General features: G+C 57.2%; 1 protein-coding gene across 1 annotated transcript in view; it reads left to right on the top strand.

Annotated features, from left to right (window-relative positions):
- Positions 1–13,834, top strand: part of EYA2 (EYA transcriptional coactivator and phosphatase 2) — a 204,042-nt gene extending 190,208 nt beyond the window's left edge. The window contains exons 11-16 of the mRNA XM_017350738.3: positions 1,851–1,909; positions 6,831–6,991; positions 8,106–8,220; positions 8,666–8,787; positions 10,302–10,402; positions 13,214–13,834. Coding sequence (XP_017206227.2) covers positions 1,851–1,909; positions 6,831–6,991; positions 8,106–8,220; positions 8,666–8,787; positions 10,302–10,402; positions 13,214–13,294 — 639 coding nt within the window. The 3' untranslated portion in view covers positions 13,295–13,834. The remainder of the gene's footprint in view (positions 1–1,850; positions 1,910–6,830; positions 6,992–8,105; positions 8,221–8,665; positions 8,788–10,301; positions 10,403–13,213) is intronic.
- Positions 13,835–19,759: the final 5,925 nt, after the last annotated feature.

Raw genomic sequence — 19,759 nt, 5'->3', positions numbered from 1 at the left:
GCTGTTGTGGGCCTTTAAGGAGCAAACAAGCGGGTGGGAGAACCTCTCTCTCTCTCTCTCCCCCTCAAGTAAAAAAATAAACATAAAACATTTCTGTTTCAGCCTGGGGTAAGCTAAGTAGTTCTGTCTCCAGGCCAGTTTGCAAGCTCTTCCTTTTTTTTTTTTTTTCCTGTTTTTTTTTTTTTAAGATTTATTTATTAATTTAAGAGGCAGAGGGAGGTCTTCCATTGCTAGTTCACTCCCCAAATGGCCGTAAGGGCTGGAGCTGGGCCGATCGGAAGCCAGGAGCTTCTTCCAAGCCTCCCATGCGGGTGCAGGGGCCCAAGCACTTGGGTCATGTTCCACTGCTTTCCCAGGCCATAGCAGAGAGTTGGATCAGAAGTGGAGCAGCCAGGACTCAAACTAGCACCCATATGGGATGCAGTGCTGCAGGTGGAGATTTAGCCTATGCCACAGCGCCGGCCCCACAAGCTCTTCCTAACTGGACTTACAAGGTAGCGGAGAAGCCGATGCCTGCCTCCTCTGCCCCCGGAGCAGCCCGGGCCACCAACTGCTCTGCACTGGTGGAAATACAAGCTCCGCTCAGCAAGGCCCTCCCCCCCCCCCCCCCGCCAGCTACATGTGGCACTGAGCTCTCAAACTAAAGCTAAGGAACTGAATTTTAAACTTTATTTCAGTTTAAATTAATTAAACATAGCTATAAATATCTATGTATGGCTGGTTGCTGTGGCGTGGGAGAGCGTGGCCCTACATGCCTAAGTGCCCTTAGTTCCTTAAAGTGTGGGCGGGACCGCTGTGGGAAAGGACACGCCCTCCGACAGGAGCCTTTACAGTAGTACATCCCAGACCACCGAGCGCTGACCGCAGTCATGGGAAGAAGGCAAATAGGAAATAATGAGCAAAGGCGCTTAGGCGCACCCTAGACATCCGCTGAGTCACGAGTGGCCACTTAGTGTCCCGGGTCCCCCCTCTGTCCAGTTTCTCCACTGGGGCTGCCTTGGAGCATCCACCACATCTTGGCCATGAGGTGGACTCCCAGTGGCCACAGCCGACCCCCGAGGATCCAGGACCCCAACCCGGGCGCTCAGGTTCCAGAGCCTGGCCTCTTACGTAGTTTTTGTCAGTGTATCGTCCCAATATCCTTTATGACGGAGGCATAGTTGGCAGGGCCCGTGTGTGCCGTGCGTGGGTCCCCTGGGAGACGCATGGGGCCCCCATGACTCTTGCCTGCAGAGTGACAGCCATCTCCCAGGGCTGCTGTTGCAAATGCCACGCACTTGGTGGCTTCAGGTGTGCGCATGCGTCGTCTTACAACCCCATGTCAGCCTCACTGGGGCAGAGAAGACACACCCGGGCCTCTGGGAGGCGGGGGTCCTGTCTGTGCCTGGCCCCCCAGGGTAACAATAGCAGAGGTCCCCTCCATGCGTCACCCCCCACCTGTGGGTCTAGTTTCATTTGCCCAGGGCTAACCAAGGTCTAAGAACGAGAGCACACAGTTTTCATTGTCACTGTCCATCTTGGACTGCACCACACACACACACGCACCACCTTCAGCGTGGTCTGTGGGGTTCTGTGCCGTCCGCAGTTTGCAGCGTCCACTGGGGTCTCGGGTAAGGGGCTTAAAGGGGGACGGCTTCACCTGCAGACCCATGTCCGTGAGGATGAATTGTACGTCCCCTCCTTAGAGAGACCGGGGGGCGGGGTGAGACTGAACCCACGGCGCCAATGCCCAGATGAGGATCCAGCCGCTGACCCCCCGCCCAGTGCCCGCCCCACCCCTCCCCTCAGCAGGCCCCATCAGCTGATTAACGAGGCTCACTCGCCCGCTCTCTCTGTCTCCCCCCACCCAGGACTGTGACCAGATCCACGTTGACGACGTCTCCTCAGATGACAATGGCCAAGATTTAAGGTGGGAATTTGGGGAGGCGAAAGCTCACCTTTCAGCAGATGGTGAGGGGGTGCGGGCTCTCAGGACCAGCTGTGCCCCCGCCCCACAGCCCCTTCCACATCCCCTCTGCTCCACTTGTCTCTCTGTGTGTTTGTACTTTTCTGCTTACTGAAGTCATAGGTGCACAGGTAAAACTTCACACCACCCCTCGGCCTTGCCTCCCAAGGTCACTGCCAGTGAGAGTCTGGTGTGTGTTCTTCAGGGTTTTGACTGTATTCGTTAGCATGCACACATCCTAATATAAAAATCCATCCGGTTGGTACCCAAAAACATTTCTTGAGGCAGGCATTGTGGTGCAGCAGGTTATGCCACCACCTGGGATGCTAGCTTCCTCTGTGAGTCCCGGTCCCAGCTGCTCCACTTCCGATCCAGCTCCCTGCGAATGCACCTGGGAAAGCAGCAGAAGACGGCCCAAGTGCTTGGGCCCCTGCACCCACATGGGAGACCTGGATGGAGTTCCAGGCTCCTGGCTTCAGCCTGGCTCAGCCCTGGCCATTGCAGCCATTTGATGAGTCAACTAGTGGACAGAAGATTCTCTCTCTCTCTCTCTCTCTCTCTCTCTCTCTCTCTCTCTCCCTCTCCCCCCCCTCTCCCTCTCCCTCCCTCCCTCCCTCTCCCTCTCTCCCTCCCTCCCTCCCTCTCCCTCTCTCCCTCCCTCCCTCCCTGCCTCTCCCCCCAACCCCTCCTCCTCTGTCTCCCCCTCACCCTCTTCTGTATTGTCCCTCTCTCTGTGTAACTCTGCCTCTCAAATAAATAAGCCAATCTTTAAGAAATACTTCTTGCACAGGTGAGAAAGTGGCATGTCTGGTTTCTAGGGAAAACTCACCAAGAACATGGGTTTCAGAAACCAGGTAACCACTCACAAGGAACGAATGGGGCTGGGATGTTCCAGGCCGGCCCTGGGGAAACATTATAAAAACAGAGCCGTGGGGAATCTGTGCTTGTCCACAATTATCACAGCTCAGCACTCTCCGCCCATCAAAAGCATTATCAGAAGGAGTGATGTTTCGGTTGCGGCGCCAGCCATGGTAACCTCGCTCGGTTCTCGCCTGCACGCTGCGTCTCCCAGCCCACGCCACGGACAGAAGCTGAGCTCCTGGGACTGCGCTCCGCGGCCTGCGGGGCTGAGCAGGAAGACGCTAGGGAGCTGCGAGCAGCATTCGGAAAAGCCGGCTGCCCCGGGGACGGCAAGGAGCAAGGCTCCAGCGCCAGCCGCCCCCTCTCCATCTGCGGATCCCGGTGAACCGGGGCCTTCGCCTTCTGCAGCTGGGAGCGACCAGCGTTCGGTTTTCATGAGTCCCCCGGCACTAGCTGGCAGGCCCTCTCCTGCCGCAGCCTGAGAACCGTTCTTCCCCTAGAAACCAAATTCCCCACACACTCAGGCTAGAAGCATTTATTGAGTTCCTACTGTATGCTAGGCACCAGGCAACAAATGTACCCCTTATTTTTTTTAAAGATTTTATTTATTTGAAAGAGTGACAGGAAGAGAGAAGTCTTCCATCCCCTGGTTCAGTCCCCAAATGGCCACAACAGCCAAGGCCTGGCCAGGCTCAAACACAGAACTCCATCCAGGTCTCCCACATGGGTGCAGGGCCCAACCACTAGGGCCATCACCCGCTGCTTTCCCAGGTGCACGCATCAGCAGGGAGCTGGATGGGAAGAGGAGCAGCCAGGAAGCAGGAAGTAGGAAGCGGCCCTGGGTTAGCCCTTCTGTGCCACGCCGTGTTCTGAGTGCATCACATGGGTGAACTCTGCTTCTTCAAGTGGCCCCAGGAGGCAGGTGCTCGGGGCGTCTTCCTCATTCCACAGCCGGGACGCAGAAGGCACGGGGAGAGTAAGCCACCTGCCCGAGCTCACACAGCTGGGAGTCAAACCCGGGCCACCTGGCTCCAGGGCCCAGCTCTTGTCAGCCCATCTGTCCATCCAGGGCCTACTCCCTGCCATCCAGGAGGGGCCTCTGTGTCGACACAACACCCAGAACCCTCATCAGGGCGTTCTCACGGTTTGCAGTCAGCAGTCGCCTTTTAAAGTATTGGTCTGAGGCAGGCATTTGGGGCAGCAGTCACGACACCAGCTGGGACTCTGTATCCCATTCCGAGTGCCCGGGTTCGAATCCCAGCTCCACTCCCAATGCCAGCTTCCTGCTGAGGTGCACCCTGGGAGGCAGCAGGTGGTGTAGAACAAGTACCTGGGGCCCTGCCACCCTCACGGGAGAGCTGGATTGAGTCCCTGGCTCCTCGCTTTGGCCTGGCCCAGCCCAGCCCCGGCAGATAGAAGATCTCTGTCTGTCTGCCTTTAAAATGAATTGTTTATTTTAATAAAATAAGAGTTAAGGGTGGGCGCTGTGGCACAGCACATTAGGCTGCTACTTGGGATGCCCCCATCGCGTAAGAGCATTGATCCAAGTCCTGGCCACTCTGCTTCTGATCCAGCTTCCGGCTACTGCGCCCTGGGAGATGCATGGGTCAAGGGCATGGGCCCGTGTGTGTGCATGTGTGTGTGTGTGTGTGTGCATGTGTGTGTGTGTGCATGTGTGTGTGTGTGTGTGTGCAGTAAACCTGCTGGCATCTCTGGCAGGACAAGGAGCTGTCTGCGACACAGGCTGTCGGAACGCTCACAGAGCCTTGTCTATGGCTCATGTGAAGATTTTGAGCAATCCTGTAAGGAACAGAGAAGGGACCACACTCTCCCCTGCTCCTGCCACCTCCAGCTAACTGCCCCTGCCTGTGACGCCCCCACTTCCAGTCCTCGGGCGCTCCCCTCACGCAAGCGTCGCTGAGCGGTGACACAGGTGGCCACGTTGCCTCCCACTCCACCTCACACACCCCGCGGCTCCCTCCCACTCCCCACACATCCGCCTGGGTCTGGTTCCCCTGGAAGATGATTCCATGAGTGGGAGATTTAGAAAAGGGCAGAAAGGCGCTCGGGCTCCATCCAGGGGTGCTTGATGATGTGAGTGTGTGTATCTCACAGGCACATACATACACATACACACTCAGTTGCACCTGCTTGCACACAGAGACTCATACGTGTGCACTCCCTGTACAGCAGGCCTCGTGGTTCAGCATGGGCAGGGATTCGGCAGTGTCTAAGGCGTGGCCTCTGCAGCCTGTCATGTTTCAGCCTGCGCCAGCCCCAGCTACCGCTGCCATTTGGAGAGTGAACCAGTGAATGGGAGATCGGGTGTGTTGCGTGTGCCTCTCAGATAAAATGAATTAAGAATAGGGGATTTCTGTGGGAGCTATGGCGTTGCTCAAAGAATGGAAGCGGGAGCAGCCTCGGTGGGGACGCGAGCCGGGGCCCGGGCGCCAGCGGAACTCCCTGACCAATCCCTCCACTGCCGGGCGAGTCGACTCCGCCGCCTCTGGGGGATTCCTTCAGGCTGCACATTTGACAGAGAGGAAGAGGGCGTCCCCTGCATGGCCACCGCACTCAAGGGCAGAGACAGCTCCCTGAAAGAAATCGGAGGGGCCACCAGGGTACTTCCAAAGTTCGTGGAAAAATGGAAGCAAAAGACAAGTTTATTTTGGTTCTGTGCATACAAAGGCTCTTTAAAACGTTCATTAAAAATGCATATTATGCAGGGCCAGCACTGCGGCATAGCAGGTGAAGCTGCTCCCTGAAGCGCCAGCATCCCCTGTGGGCACCGGTTCAAGTCCCAGCTGCTCCACTTCAGATCCAGCTCTCTGCTCTGGCCTGGGAAAGCAGTAGAAGATGGCCCAAGTCCTTGGATCCCTGTACCCGCGTGGGAGACCCAGAAGAAGATCCTGGCTTCGTATCAGCGCAGCTCTGGCCATTGCAGCCAACTGGAGAGTGAACCAGCAGATGGAAAACTCACTCTCACTCTCTCTCTCTCTCTCTCTCTCTCTCTCTGCCTCTCCCTGCCTCTCCCTCTTTCTGTGTAACTCTTTCAAATAAATAAATCTTTTTAAAAATGCAAATTATGAAAATAAATTATGCATGGATTTCTTTTAAAGAAAAAATTCTTTTTTAAGATTTATTTATTTAAAAGTCAGAATTACAGAGAGAGAGGAGAGAGAGAGAGGTGTCTTCCATCCACTGGTTCACTCCCCAGATGGCCTCAATGGCTGGAACTACACCAATCCGAAGCCAGGAGCCAAGAGCTTCTTCCAGGTCTCCCACGTGGGCACAGGGGCCCAAGGACTTGGGCCATCTTCCACTGCTTTCACAGGCCATAGCAGAGAGCTGTATTGGGAGTGGAGCAGCTGGGACTAGAACCAGCACCCATATGGGATGCCGGCACTGCAGGCCAGGGTGTTAACACACTGCACCACAGCACCAGCCCCCATGCACGGATTTCAAAAAAGTTTTTTTAAGATTTGTTTATTTAAAAGTCAAATTTATAGACACAGGGAGAGGCAGAGATCTTCCATCCACTGGTTCACGCCTCAAATTTGCAATGGTCAGGGTTAGGCCAGGCCAGAGCCAGGGGCTTCATTCAGGTCTCCCACGTGGATCCAGGGGTCCAAGCCCTTGGGCCGTCTTCTGCTTTCCCAGGTGCATCAGCAGGGAGCTGGATTGGAAGCGGAGCAGCTGGGCCGTGAAACTGGTGCCATATGGGATGCCAGTATCGTAGGCAGCAGCTTAACCTGCTGTGCCACAATGCCAGCCCCGGATTCCAAAAAATTTTTGCGATGAAATAAACTTTGAATTCCATTCTCTGTGAGCCTTTTGAAGCCCGCTCCTATTTGATGCAAAAAGAAAGGCGAACACCTGCCAATCAGGCAAGAGCACAGGCCACCGCCCTTCTGTGGGCAGCTGGTAAAAGCCCCGGCCCGCTCCTCCCCAAGGGCCTCACCCATGGGTGCCACGGGCCCCAGCGCCCCACGGTAACGCTGTCCTCCTCCCGGCCTCTCCCCAGCACCTACAACTTCTCCACCGATGGCTTCCACAGCTCGGCCCCAGGAGCCAACCTGTGCCTGGGCTCGGGCGTGCACGGCGGCGTGGACTGGATGAGGAAGCTGGCCTTCCGCTACCGGCGGGTGAAGGAGATGTACAACACCTACAAGGACAACGTGGGCGGTGAGTGGGAGCCGCCCCGTGTGTGCGCGTGCGCGTGTGCAGGGAGTCTTGCCGGGTGGATGCGGTAGTGGTGAGTGGGCGCCCCCTGCCGGGTGTGTGCGCATGCGCAGGGAGTCCTGCGGTGAATGGGAGCCGCCCCTTGTGTGCGCGTGCGCATGTGCAGGGTGGACAAGGCAGCGGTGAGTGGGCACCACCCAGTGAGTGCGCATGCGCGGAGAGTCCTGCCGGGTGGACATGGCAGCGGTGAGCAGGTGCCGCCCAGTGTATGCACATGCGCGGGGGAGTCCTGCAGCGTGGACGCGGTGAGGCCTAGAGAGGCCAGTTCATGTCCTGTGAGCCCCTGCGTGGCTCAGAACCTGGGGCCTCACCGCGATGACAGACTCAGCTGTGAGGAGGCAGCAGCGCCTGGGCCCCTGCTTCTCACACCGGCTCCAGCTGGAACCCCCGAGCAGGTTCTGTTCCCGATTTTCATGGTCTGGCTGCAACCTGGACATCTGTACTCCCGGAGGCCCTGGGTGATGCTAACGTGGAGGCCACGTGAGGACGCCGGTGTGAGTGGGTTCCAGGCCCGGCTCCACTCCCACTCCCCTTCCTGCTCACAGGCACCCTGGGAGGCAGCAGGGGGGGCTCAGTCGGGTCCCTGCCGCCCACATGGGAGACCCGGATGGAGCTCCAGGCTTCAGCCTCGCGCAGGCCTGGCCATTGTGGCTTTTTACAGAGAGAACAGATGATGGAAGATGTTGATCCCTCGTGCTCACTCTGCCTTTTGAATAAACTGGTTTTAAGATTTAATTATTTGAAAGGTGGAGTTACAGAGGTAGAGACAGAGAGAGGTCTTCCATCTGCTGGTTCGCTCCCTAAATGGCGGCAATGGCCAGACGAGGCCAGGAGCAAAGAGCGTCCTCTGAGTCTCCCACGTGGGCAGCAGGGACCCAATCACCACTGCGCCCCAGGGTGTGCGTCAGCAGGAAGCTGGAGTCGGGAGCAGGAGCCGGGACTGGGACCAGGCGCTGGGCTGTGGGCTTCGGGCGTCCCAGGCAGGGTCCCGACCCCGGGGCCCCGCGCCCGCCCCAGAGCTCTCCAATTTGACACCGACTGTTTCCTCTGTCCGCAGGCTTGATAGGCGCGCCCAAGAGAGAGACGTGGCTGCGTCTGAGAGCCGAGCTGGAAGCGCTGACGGACCTCTGGCTGACCCACTCCCTCCAGGCCCTCACCCTCATCCAGTCCAGGTGGGTGGCAGCCCCCGCTTTCCCCTGGGCCACGGACCCCTCTCCGCAGACGCAGGGGTATTAGACACCCCAGGTTCCCACCTGCACCCTCTCCAGACGCCCGAGAAGGCTCGGGGGAGACTCGGCCTCCAGGGTGCCGCGGCTTCCTGGGTTCTCCCAAAAGATCAGAACTGGCGCATGCTCGCCGGTCAACCGTAGTCCCCACCTCTCCCCGCGGGCCTCCACTGAGGCATGTGGCCCTCGCGGCAGGCGCTGGCCTTGTAGATTAACACCCACGTCGCCTTTCGGCGTCAGGCAGCTCCGGGCCCAGAGGAGACGCGCTGGAGAATCCTCGGCCCTGCCCTCCCCGGGGATGCCGCAGCCAGAGCCCGCAGACCCCACGGGCTCGTGCAGAGGCCCGGCCTGGGTGCCTCCGAGTTCTGACCACTGCCGCCTCCGTCCTCAGGCCCAACTGTGTCAATGTGCTGGTCACCACCACGCAGCTCATCCCGGCGCTGGCCAAGGTCCTGCTGTACGGGCTGGGCTCCGTGTTTCCCATCGAGAACATCTACAGTGCAACCAAGACAGGTAGGGAGAAGCTGGCCCTCTGGGGACGTGAGCGGGAGGTGGTGAGCTGGCAGTCCTGGGAGATGTCCCCAAGGAAGTTTCCAGAACTTTCCACCAGTGTGCCTCAGAACCCTAAACAGCTCTCCCAGTCCCTTCAGCAGGGAAAAGAACTAGAGATTAGCAATGTTGCTTATTTATCATCAGATGCCCTCTTTGTAATTATTTGAAAGGCAGAGAGTTCCTATACTTTGGTTCATACCTCAGACACCCACAGTGGCCAGGGCTGTGGCCAAAGCAGGAGCTGGGAACTTCAAGCTGGGTCTCCCGGGTGAGTGGCAGGGGCCCAAGTACTTGAGCCATCCCCTGCTGCCTCCCAGGGTGTGCACGAGCAGGTAGACTGGAATTGGAAGAGCCGGGACTTGAACCAGGTACTTTGATCCAGGATGTGGGTGTCCTAAGCAGCGTACTAACTTCTGTGCTGAACGCCTGCCCCCGGCATCGGAAGGCAAGGAATTCCGGTTTGCCTTGGAGAAGGGATGGACTTATTCTTAGATCACCTGAAAATGTGTAATACAAAAATAACAACACTATGTGGTTTTTTTTTTTTAAGATTTATTTATTTGAAAGGCAAAGAGAGAGAGAGAGGATCTTCCATTGGTTCACTCCCCAGATTGCTGCAACAGCTGGAGCTGCGCCCATCTGAAGCCAGGAGCCAGGAGCTTCTTCCGGGTCTCCCACGTGGGTGTGAAGGCCCAAGCAGTTGGGACACCTGCTGCTGCTTTCCCAGGCCATAGCAGAGAGCTGGATCAGAAGTGGAGCAGCCAGGATTCGAACCGGTGCCCATATAGGATGCTGGCACTGCAGGCCAGAGCTTTAACCTGCTGTGTTTTTAATTTGAAATTGTTACTCTGCCCCCCCCCCCCGCCCCGCCTTTTGAATGGAGCCAAAAATCAACTAGTACTCTGGAAACATTTTCTTAGAGCAACTAAAGTTCTCGGTCTCAGCAGAACAGAAAGTGCCTTGCCAGGGCCTGCCTCCCACATGGAAACAGGTTCAAGTCCCGGCTGCTCCACTTCTGATCCGGCTCCCTGCTCATGCACCGCGGGGAGGCAGCAGAAGATGGCCCAGGTCCTTGGGCCCCTGCACCCACATGGGAGACCCAGATGGAGCTCCTGGCTCCTGGCTTTGGCCTGGGCTGGTCTTGGTCTTGCAAGAGCGAACCAGTGAATGGAAGACCTCACGCTTTCAAACAAATAAATCTTAAACAAGTGCATTTCGATTTGAGAGGGCAAATCAGGCCCCGATGGTGGTTAGAGATTTTTTACCAAGTGCCCGTGCTTCTCCCTCTAGTCGGGGCCCTTTCTGTAAATAATTGTTTGACTGAGAACGGACCTGCTGGGTGGCCCTGCATCTCCCACGGGGATGGTCGGGGAGGAAGGGCTCAGGACCCCGCCCCAGGAGGGCAGCTGCGCCTGGCTGGCTCAGCCGCCCCAGGCCTCGGCGAGCTCCAGCCTCGTCTGCTTCCCCGGGTGCAGGGAAGGAGAGCTGCTTCGAGAGAATCATGCAGAGGTTCGGGAGGAAAGCTGTCTACATCGTCATCGGCGACGGGGTGGAGGAGGAGCAAGGCGCGAAAAAGGTATTTCCTGCGGCCCTCTAGCCGTCCCTGTCTCCCCCCAGCCCCCTAGCCGGCCTGGTGGGCTCCATGCGAGGTTCGCCCCCGCCTCCCCGCGGCTGGCTGAGCCCTCTCCCTGAGGTTCGCCCTCGCCTCCCCGCGGCTGGCTGAGCCCTCTCCCTCCTGGCTGCTCTGCTCGCCACTCCAGGCCCGTTTGCAAATCGCAGAAGCATCCTGAGTAATTTCCTTCCGCAAATCCCCGCCGCGCCACGGGCTGCCGCCCCTGGTAGCCCTGGGCTGTTTCTGAGACACCGCCCGGGAGCCCGGGGACCCCGGGCAGGGCGGGCGGCAGGCGCACGTGTGTGTGTTTTATGTTGTCCCCGCTGATCGCATGTTCCAGGAACCCTTCCCAGTTAATAAAGACAGCATTAAGCTAATGAAACAGAAAATCCCGCAGTTGCGAGCTCGGGCCTGTGAGGAGAGGGCAGGGGGGCTCGGGGGGCTGCAGCCCTGCGCTTGGAGAAGAAACAGCTGCCAGAGTCCCGGGCCTGGAGCTGTCAGCAGCGCCCCTGGGGAGGCCTGGGAAGCCCAGAGCTGCATCTGGGGGCCTGCTTTCCCCTCTGCTCCCTGGCAACAAATCCCAAGGACGTGCAGAACAGTCCAGGGTCGCAGCACATGGAGCCCAGGAGAGCGGAGGTCCCGCGGGCAGCCTGGAAGGCCATGCCCGTTCCCGGAGCCTGAGCGTGCAGACTCCCCGGCCTGTGACACCCCCCCCCCGCCCCCCATGTTCCTTCTCCAGTCGGAAACAGTGGCTGGGGGAGCGTGGGTCCCAGACTGCAGCCCGCGGCCAAGCACCTACCGTGCGCCATCACTGTCCTCCAGGGATCGGAAGGATTTCAGCTTTTACGCTGAGCGCTTCTCTCGGAAGCATATTTAGCTTTCCGAAAGGAGGATTTAGAAGAAAACAAGTAAGTGATAGTAAGACAGGTGATCCAGAGACGTGGCCAGAGCAGGGCCAGCAGGCATGGGCATCACTGCACTGGCAAGTGGCCACGTGGGTCATGGGGCAGACCTGCCTGCCCGCCCCCTAGAGCCCTGGACCCACCCCACCCCTCCCGTTCTTCCAAGTTCAGATGGGAGAACCCAGGGTTCAGAGCACACCCTTGCTGTCACCTGCGCTCCTTTTAGCTCCTCTGTGATGTGCAGGTTGGAGCCAAGAGCCTGGCTTGCACTGCCCTGGGGGCGGATGTCCGGCAGGACCCTGGGAGATCCTGCCAGTGGAGGTGGGCGAGGTGAGGCAGGACGCAGGCACCCGTGCCCAACAAAACTCAGCCCTCTGGAGCTTCCCACAGTGACCACTAGGGGGCAGGCCTCTCCTGCTTCGGGAGCCCCTGAGCAAGGCAGGGCGGAGGGCGAGGCCAGCCTGGTGTCTGCACCCAGGCTGTGACCCTGACACCATCCTGGCTGCACGCTAGCAGCAGCACATTTTGCCCTAAGTCCTCGCCCCTCTATCTGGCACTGTGTGGTCTTGGGCAGATGAGACCCCTCTCTGAGCTGCTTTCCTTGCCGTGGGAAGAGGATGGGGAGCAAGCCTGGAGGCACACACGGTGTGCTGCCAGCAGCCCACAGCTCTGCCACACCCTGCCCAGGGCATGCAAGAGGGCTGCATACATAAACAAATGGTTTGTCATATCACATAAGAACGGACACAGCCTTGAAGTCCCAGGGCGCCACGCCCAGGAATCCTGACCTGAGGACTGGGGAGAAGCAGGTGGCCGAACAGGGGCGGGAGGCGCTATGCCAGGGGTCTCCGCGGGGCTGCAGGCACTGTGTGGGGACATGGAAGATGCCACCCGGCAGCCGGCACAGCCGTGCGCTTTCTTCCTCTCTCCTGGCGAGCACCTGTACGGGTCCAAGAAGCTGCACCAGCCTCCAGCCTCAGGCTCCTGCTGTCTTCTTAAAAAAAAAAAAAAAAAAAAAGAAGAAGAAAAGAAAAAGAAAAAGAATTTATTTGAAAGGCAGGGAGTGGTCTTCCGGCCGGCGCTATGGCTTACTTTGCTAATCCTCCACCTGCAGCGCCGGCACCCCAGGATCTTGTCCCGGTTGGGGCGCCGGAGTCTGTCCGGGTTGCTCCTCTTCCAGTCCAGCTCTCTGCTGTGGCCCGGGAGTGCAGTGGAGGATGGCCCAAGGGCTTGGGTTCCTGCTTCAGATCGGCGCAGCGCCGGCCGTAGCGGCCATTAGGGGAGTGAACCAACGGAAGGAAGACCTTTCTCTCCGTTTCTCTCTCACTGTCCATAACTCTGTCTCTGTCTCTCTCGCTGTCTAACTCTAACTCTGCCTGGCAAAAATAAGAGAGAGAGAGGTCTTTCATCAACTAGTTCACTGCCCAAATGGCCACAACGGCCGGAGCTGAGCTGATCCAGAGCCAGGAGCCAGGAGCCGCTTCTGGGTCTCCCACCCAGGGGGACGGTTAAGGGACAGAGCCCACCCGCCTCTCAACCCCTGAGCACTTGGATCCGTGGGTGGACAACTCACTGGCTCACGAGGCCCGAGTCCTGGGCCTGCCCACCTGGGCCCTCCCCTCAGCCCTCGCAGCGGGCACTGCATCTCAGCACGAGCTCTGCAGGGACCACCGCGAGAAGGCGTCCGAAGGAGGCCCTTCCCCCCGCCCCCAGGTGGTGCAGCACCGCGCCGGTGCACCCCTAAGGCCACGCTGGCGCCCACGGAGGCTGGTCAGCCCAGCCGTGCAGGGAGCACCCGCCGAGGCTCGAGGTGTGGGAGGAGCGGCTGGGGGGCTGGGGGCCGCGGTAACCGCGTGCCGGTGTCTTCTTGCAGCACAACATGCCCTTCTGGCGGATATCCTGCCACGCCGACCTGGAGGCGCTACGGCACGCCCTGGAGCTGGAGTACTTATAGCGGCTCGGCCGCCCAGGCCTCCCGCGAGAGCGCCGAGCCCCCCGGGGGAGGACGCGTGCAGAGTCATCTCCGAAGCCGGCGTCCCCGCACGCCCAGTACCCGACACTGGCCTTGGAATCGCTGACTTTGGGCAAAGGGCTGGCTCCAAGTCCAGACTTTTCTACCAGTCTCAGAGAACAAAAGCAAGGAATGGCTGATGGGGTGGGGGTGGGGGGCGCGGTGAGGACGAGGGGACAGGTGTTTTTTTTTTTCTTTTTAATTTATGGACTAACCTGCTACTCGGTATTATGCTCTTGTGCCTATGTTGCTGGTTGCCCTAGTCGTCGGTTCGGTGTTTGTTTTCTGGGCTGGCATGGGGCTGGGTCACAGCGTAAGCGTCTCTGAGCGTTGCTGAGGGAGGCCATTTGGGGCTGTCAGGAGGACCGTTGCTTCTTCTCGTCCTAGGGCAGTGCACCTGCCTATGCCGCCGTCTTAGTTGCTGGGAAGGAAGCGGTCCCTTGGGATGGATAAAAGGCGTTCAATAAAACCACGTTTACATTCTGCAGTGTGGTAGGGAGCGGTTCCTCCAGCCCCACGGAGGCTTCTGAATGTGTTGGTTTTCTCCAGGACGTTTCAAGGCTGAACCTCAGCTCAAACTGGACCAGAGAGCAGAGCTGGCTGCAGGAGCCTTGGGGGATGTCTCACAGGGCACAGCTGGATGCAGGCGCCCAGAGGGCTCTCTCCCGTGGCCAGCATCCTCCGCAGGTGCTTCACTGTTGCGCTACCTATAGCTGCGAGGGTCTGTCGGCGGAACCACAGCGGCAGGCAGAACGCACCTCCGCCACAGTGGTCCTGGCGAAGCCCCAGGATTGTGCCACGTCGGCCGAACCTCAGCCCTGGGCTCCCCATGTTGGATTCCCTCATACACAGAAAGTTAGAGAGGAAATGTCCCCCAGAGGGAAAAACCCATGAGCTTTGGTGCAGAGTTAGGGGGCCGGGGGTTGGGATGGCAAATACAAGCGGCTGCTATTCCCGCGATGGGGCTTCGCCTTCCCGTGCGTGGGAGACGAGGTGCAGTGTACGGGGCAGGGGGACACCTTGAGCCCTGTCGCCGCTCATAGAGGAAAGGGTGGGAACTGGCTCCACCTGATTGGGTGCTAAGCTCTTCCCTCTGTTGTGCTGGTGGAACCCAGGGTTACCAGCTGGCCAAGACCTGCGTCAGTGAAGATGGGAGACGACTCAGCACTCAGTCTCAGAGCTAGAGTTCTGACCATTAGGAAGTCATCAGTGAGGGAGGGGTGGGGGGAGATGGCCCCACTAGACTGAGCTCACTGGGGAGTAGGTCCTGCTGGTGTCATGTGTGTGCACAGAATCCCAGATCCTGACCCAAGCAGACACAGATGAGAGAGGAGGGAGGAGGGAGAGACGTAGAACTGGAGTCACTGTCCGGTAACCGGTGAGTGACTCGGTATTTGGACAACGCGTGGGTGGGTGGGTGGATCATCGAGAGGGTGAGTAGGAGGGCTGTTGGTGAGGGGATTGGATGGTTGGGCAACTGGAAGGCGAGTGGACAGTTGGAGGGTTGGAGGGTGAGTGGATAAATGGATGGAGAACTGTTGGAATGACAAGATGGTGACTGGATATTACGTGGTGAAGTGAATGAGTGGGTGTTTTTTTGTCTAAGTGAATGCGTAGTTTATGAAAGTATGGATAGACGATTAGGTGGGCGGATGACACGTTAGGAGGTAGTCGTTTGCGGGGCTGGCATTTTGGCATAGCAGGTAAAGCTGCCGCCTGCGACGTCGGCAGCCCACGTGGGTGCCAGTTGTGTCCCAACTGCTCCACTTCTGCACCAGCTCCCTGTGAGTGGCCCGAGAAAAGCAGAAGATGGCCCAGACTTGGGCCCCTGCACCCATGTGGGAGACTTGGATAAAGCTGGCTCCAACCTGGCCCAGTCCTGGTCATTGTACTCACTCTCCCTCAAATAAATATTTTTCTTTACAAAAAAAAAAAAAAAAAAAAAAAGCAGTGGTCTGGATGGGTAAACGGCTGGAATGATTGATGGTTGATAATAATGATACGATGATTGGATATGTGGATTTGAAATGGTTATATGTTCAGATGCATGGACAGTAAAATGGAAGTGAGATGCTTACCGGGGCGGATGCTTCGTTGGAAAAGAATCCCTGGTGTGGCCTGGTGGACCTGGGTCGGTCTTGGGTCGCTCTGCCCGCTCGTGTTTCTTGGAGAAAGACCAGCGAGTTACTGGCCGAGCTGCCTTCCAGATGAAGTGGAAGTGACAGATGTGTGCACAGGGCACCCCCTGCCGCCCAGCACCCACTTACAGTCTTGATCTGTCCATCCTCCCCTTCACCATCAAGATGCGATCCAGGAAAATTCTGTTTAAAGTCAAATAAAGAGTGAATTACTTATTAAAAGGCATTTTCTTTTGACGGTCTTCCATGAGAAACTAATATGCGTAGAATTCAGCCACAGGAAGGTATTTGGGGTGAAACAGATAGACCTCCCCCTTGACCCTGAACTTAAGCCATCAGAGTGGCCAGCTGCGTTTCTGTCGTGGACACTGAACGCTGAAGACTGGCTCTGACAAGCTCACCGTCCAGTTTCTAAGTTCACATTTTGGATTGAATTCTGGATGAGCTGGAGCTGCTGGGAGGCCAGGCTAGCGTCCTTCTCACCTGTGTCCCTCACTGCCCAGCACAGGTGACGGCACTGAGCGTTGCCCGGGGGATGGGTGTGCATCCGCGATGCTGTGGTCCCGCACTGCCAGTTTCACTGTTTGTCCAGCAGTGTCCGCCCTGCAGAACACGCCGAGAAGGCTCACATACGAAAGCCCTGGGCCTGTCCGAAGTCCGGGCGTGACTCGGGGACTGGCCGAGCTGCCCAGCTGACAGAGCCTACAGGACCCACAGAAGTCCAAGATCAGCCCCTGAGCACGCAGGAGCGTAGTTTTCCGAAGGCTTTAGAGTCAGACAACTCCCACTGGGATTTTTTTTTTTCTCATTGCCAAAGACAGAAATACAGTCAGAGCAGTTGAAACAAACCAGCCCGGAAATTCACTGATTCACTGGCTCATCTGACTCAGACTCAGGGACGTGTGACCTCGCACCTGCCCCAAATGCAAAACTCTGTCCTGTCTTTAAAAATCAACTCTATTTGTAACCAGAATTGACATTTGCAGAGTGTAGGCTGTAAACACAGATTTCCATTGACAAAGCATTGCTTAGTTCACCCAAGGACCAGGACCTAGGCAAGAGACCCAGATCAAATGTATTGTACACATTAATACATGTGCTGTGGTTTAAGTGTTTTGAGTTCTGATTTCCTGAGTTACTTGCAGCCAAAAGCATCCCGACTTGTATAATATGTAATATATAGGCCAGCGCTGCGGCTCACTAGGCTAATCCTCCGCCTGCGGCGCCAGCACCCCGGGTTCTAGTCCCGGTCGGGGCGCTGGATTCTGTCCCGATTGCTCCTCTTCCAGTCCAGCTCTCTGCTGTGGTCCAGGAAGGCAGTGGAGGATGGCCCAAGTGCTTGGGCCCTGCACCCGCAGGGGAGACCAGGAGGAAGCACCTGGCTCCTGGCTTCCGATCGGCGCAACGCGCCAGCCATAGCGGCCATCTGGGGAGTGAACCAACAGAAGGAAGACCTTTCTTGCTGTCCAACTCTGCCTGTCAAATATATATATTTATATAAAATCAGTCTTAATGTCCCACACAGGCTCTGGTTTCTGCTAAGGAACCCAGTGCAGACCTCCCTGTGACCACCAACTGTAGCAAAGGCACGTCTTCGCCAGCAGCAAGCGGAGCATCGGAATGGCAGTGTCCCAGGCACGGCAGGGCGAGCTGAAGGAGACACGGTCTTCGGAAATAAGAGATCAGTCAGTTTATAAAAAACATTTTTATAAAAAAGCAAAGGCCAAAGCCAAGTTACAGGGCAGGCATTTGACCTGGAAGGCGAGCCACCAGCTAGGGTGCCCATGTCCCACATCAACAGGAATGCGAGTCCTGACTCCGGCTTCTGGCTAATGCACACCTACGAGGCACGTGATGGCTCAGTGGTCGAGTGCCTGCCACCCACACGGGGGATCTGGACTGAGTTCCAGGCCCTGACCCAGCCCTGCGCGTTGCAGGCATTTGGAGGGTGAACCAGCAGGTGGGAGATCTCTCCGTCACACCCTGCCTTTCAAATGAGTTAACAAAGATGGAAAAGCCAGTAAAAAGGATATCGATTTAGAAAGGTCTCCAGTTACCGCTCCGTGCAAGACGACAATGACTGTGGCCGTCACTTGTGTGAAAATGAAGACTGGGGAGCGCCCGGATGGCTGAACAAGGTAGAGCCAACCTCCGCGGCTCTGCCCTAGGAGAGCAAGAAAAGGGCCGTGTGGCCAGGGGTCTCACTGCTGGACGTTCTCAACAAAGACGTGGAAACACAACGAAGACGCCGGGGGACAGGAGGAAGGAAGCCAGAGAGGCTGCTGCAGAGAGGTGGCCGGCGCAGCCAGCCGCGAGCCGCCACGAGGTGCGCCCCGATGCTCACAGGGAATCCACAGTCACCCCTGCCTTGCACTTCCTCCTGGGGAGCCGACTGGGGTCTGAGCACAGAGCAGAGAAGCTGTGCTGCTTCCCCTCTCCGCTCCCCACTCCTGCAGAGCACAGTCCCTGGCAGAGTCAGGGCAGCGTGTTGGGCCAAGGACAAAGCCCCTGCATCCTGCATCAGCCCCGGAGCTGTGCCCATGCGGAGGGATTCGCCTTGGCTTCTGGGGACAAACACCAGAAGCGGTCCATGGAAAAAAAAAAAAAAAAATCCCACCCTGGGAGATCTGGCTAATGACCCCACCGTACCCTGCAACACCAGGGCTGTAATGATTCCTTCAATTTCTCAATGCCACTGGGATCTACCTGCAGTCCACCACTGTGGACTCACACCCCCTGCAGCAAAGTCTCCTGTACACCTGTAGGAGCCCTGTAGGACTGAAACAGGCCCAGTTCCCATCCCCCAGGCCCACAGCAGCAGCTGGACCCTCCCAGCAGGACCTGTGCATCACAGTCCTAGAGACACAGCGGCTGGTCCACAAGCCCCAGCACTACGCAGGCACCTGTGGGGTGTGGGCTGCCACCTTTGACTTCCTCCGCACCAAGAATAAGACCCGGGGCCATCGCTGGGGCATAGCAGGTGAAGCCACTGCCTGTGACGCCAGCATCCCATATGGGTGCTGGTTCGTGTCCCTGCCACTCCACTTCCAATCCAGCTCCCTGCTAATGGCCTGGGAAAAGCAGCAGGAGATGACCCAAGTCCCTGGGCCCCTGTCACTCATGTGGGGGACTTGGATGAAGTTCCAGGCTCCTGGCTTTGGTCGGGCTCAGCCCTGGCCATTGCAGCCATCTGGGGAATAAACCAGCAGATAGAAGACCTCTCTTTCTCTCCCTCTCTCTTTCTCTAACTCTTTCAAATAAACAAACAGATCTTTTTAAAGGAAAAAAGAACAAGGCCCTGGCTATCACCTGTGCCTGGGATACTGACACTGAACTCCCCGTGCACAGAAGATTCATAGCCTGGGAAATCCTTACTCATCTCAAAGCCACACGTCTATCCCTGTGAACTGCAGCAGACCAGACCACTGGGTCGCTGACAGATGCACTTGACACTAAATAAGGCCAAAGAAACCAGAGGCTGCACTCCTGGGCTGGCCTAGAACCAAAGCCAAGGCAACAAGCCAAGTGATACAATGCATCCCCCTAAGCCATGAACTCTTCTAATCAAGCCTACTCCATAAAGAAGGGACAATTGCCCGGATGCACAGATGTCGACACAGGGCCAACAGGAGACGTGGAGGAGGTAGCGTGACAGCTCCAAAAGAGCACAGTGATCCCCAACACTGGGTCCTGCGCTGAAGCAAAGCTACGACACGACAGGGACAGAGCTCAAAACAACGATTTTTATTTTATTTATTTGAGAGAGTTAGAGAGAGAGAGAGAGATCTTCGATCTGCTGGTTCACTCCCCAGTTGGCCACAATGGCTGGAGCTGCACTGATCTGAAGCCAGGAGCTTCTTCTGGTTCCCCTATATGGGTGCAGGGGCCCAAGGACTTGGGCCATCTTCTACTGCTTTCTCAGGCCACAGCAGAGAGCTGGATCGGAAGAGGAGCAGCTGAGACTTGAACCAGCGCCCATATGGGATGCCAGCACTTCAGACCATGGCTTTAACCCTCTGCGCCACAGCACCGGCCCCTCAAAATAACGCTTGTAAGGAAGCAGTGAGATGCAGAACACAGACAGATCAATTAAAGAAATGAGGAGATCAATGGGCGATATGAATGAAAATATTACTAAGGAGATAGAACTCATTAAGAACCAAATAGAAATTTTAGAGATGAAATCATGAATGGGTGAAATTTTAAAAAAATATAATTGAGAGCTTTAACAGCAGAACAGGCCAAGGGGAGGAAAGCATTTGACTTCGAG

This window comes from Oryctolagus cuniculus, chromosome 11 (genome assembly GCF_964237555.1).
Source record: "Oryctolagus cuniculus chromosome 11, mOryCun1.1, whole genome shotgun sequence".
Taxonomy (NCBI): Eukaryota; Metazoa; Chordata; class Mammalia; order Lagomorpha; family Leporidae; genus Oryctolagus; species Oryctolagus cuniculus.
The sequence above is the reverse complement of the archived record's forward strand: the minus strand, read 5'-3'. Positions and strand labels throughout refer to the sequence as shown.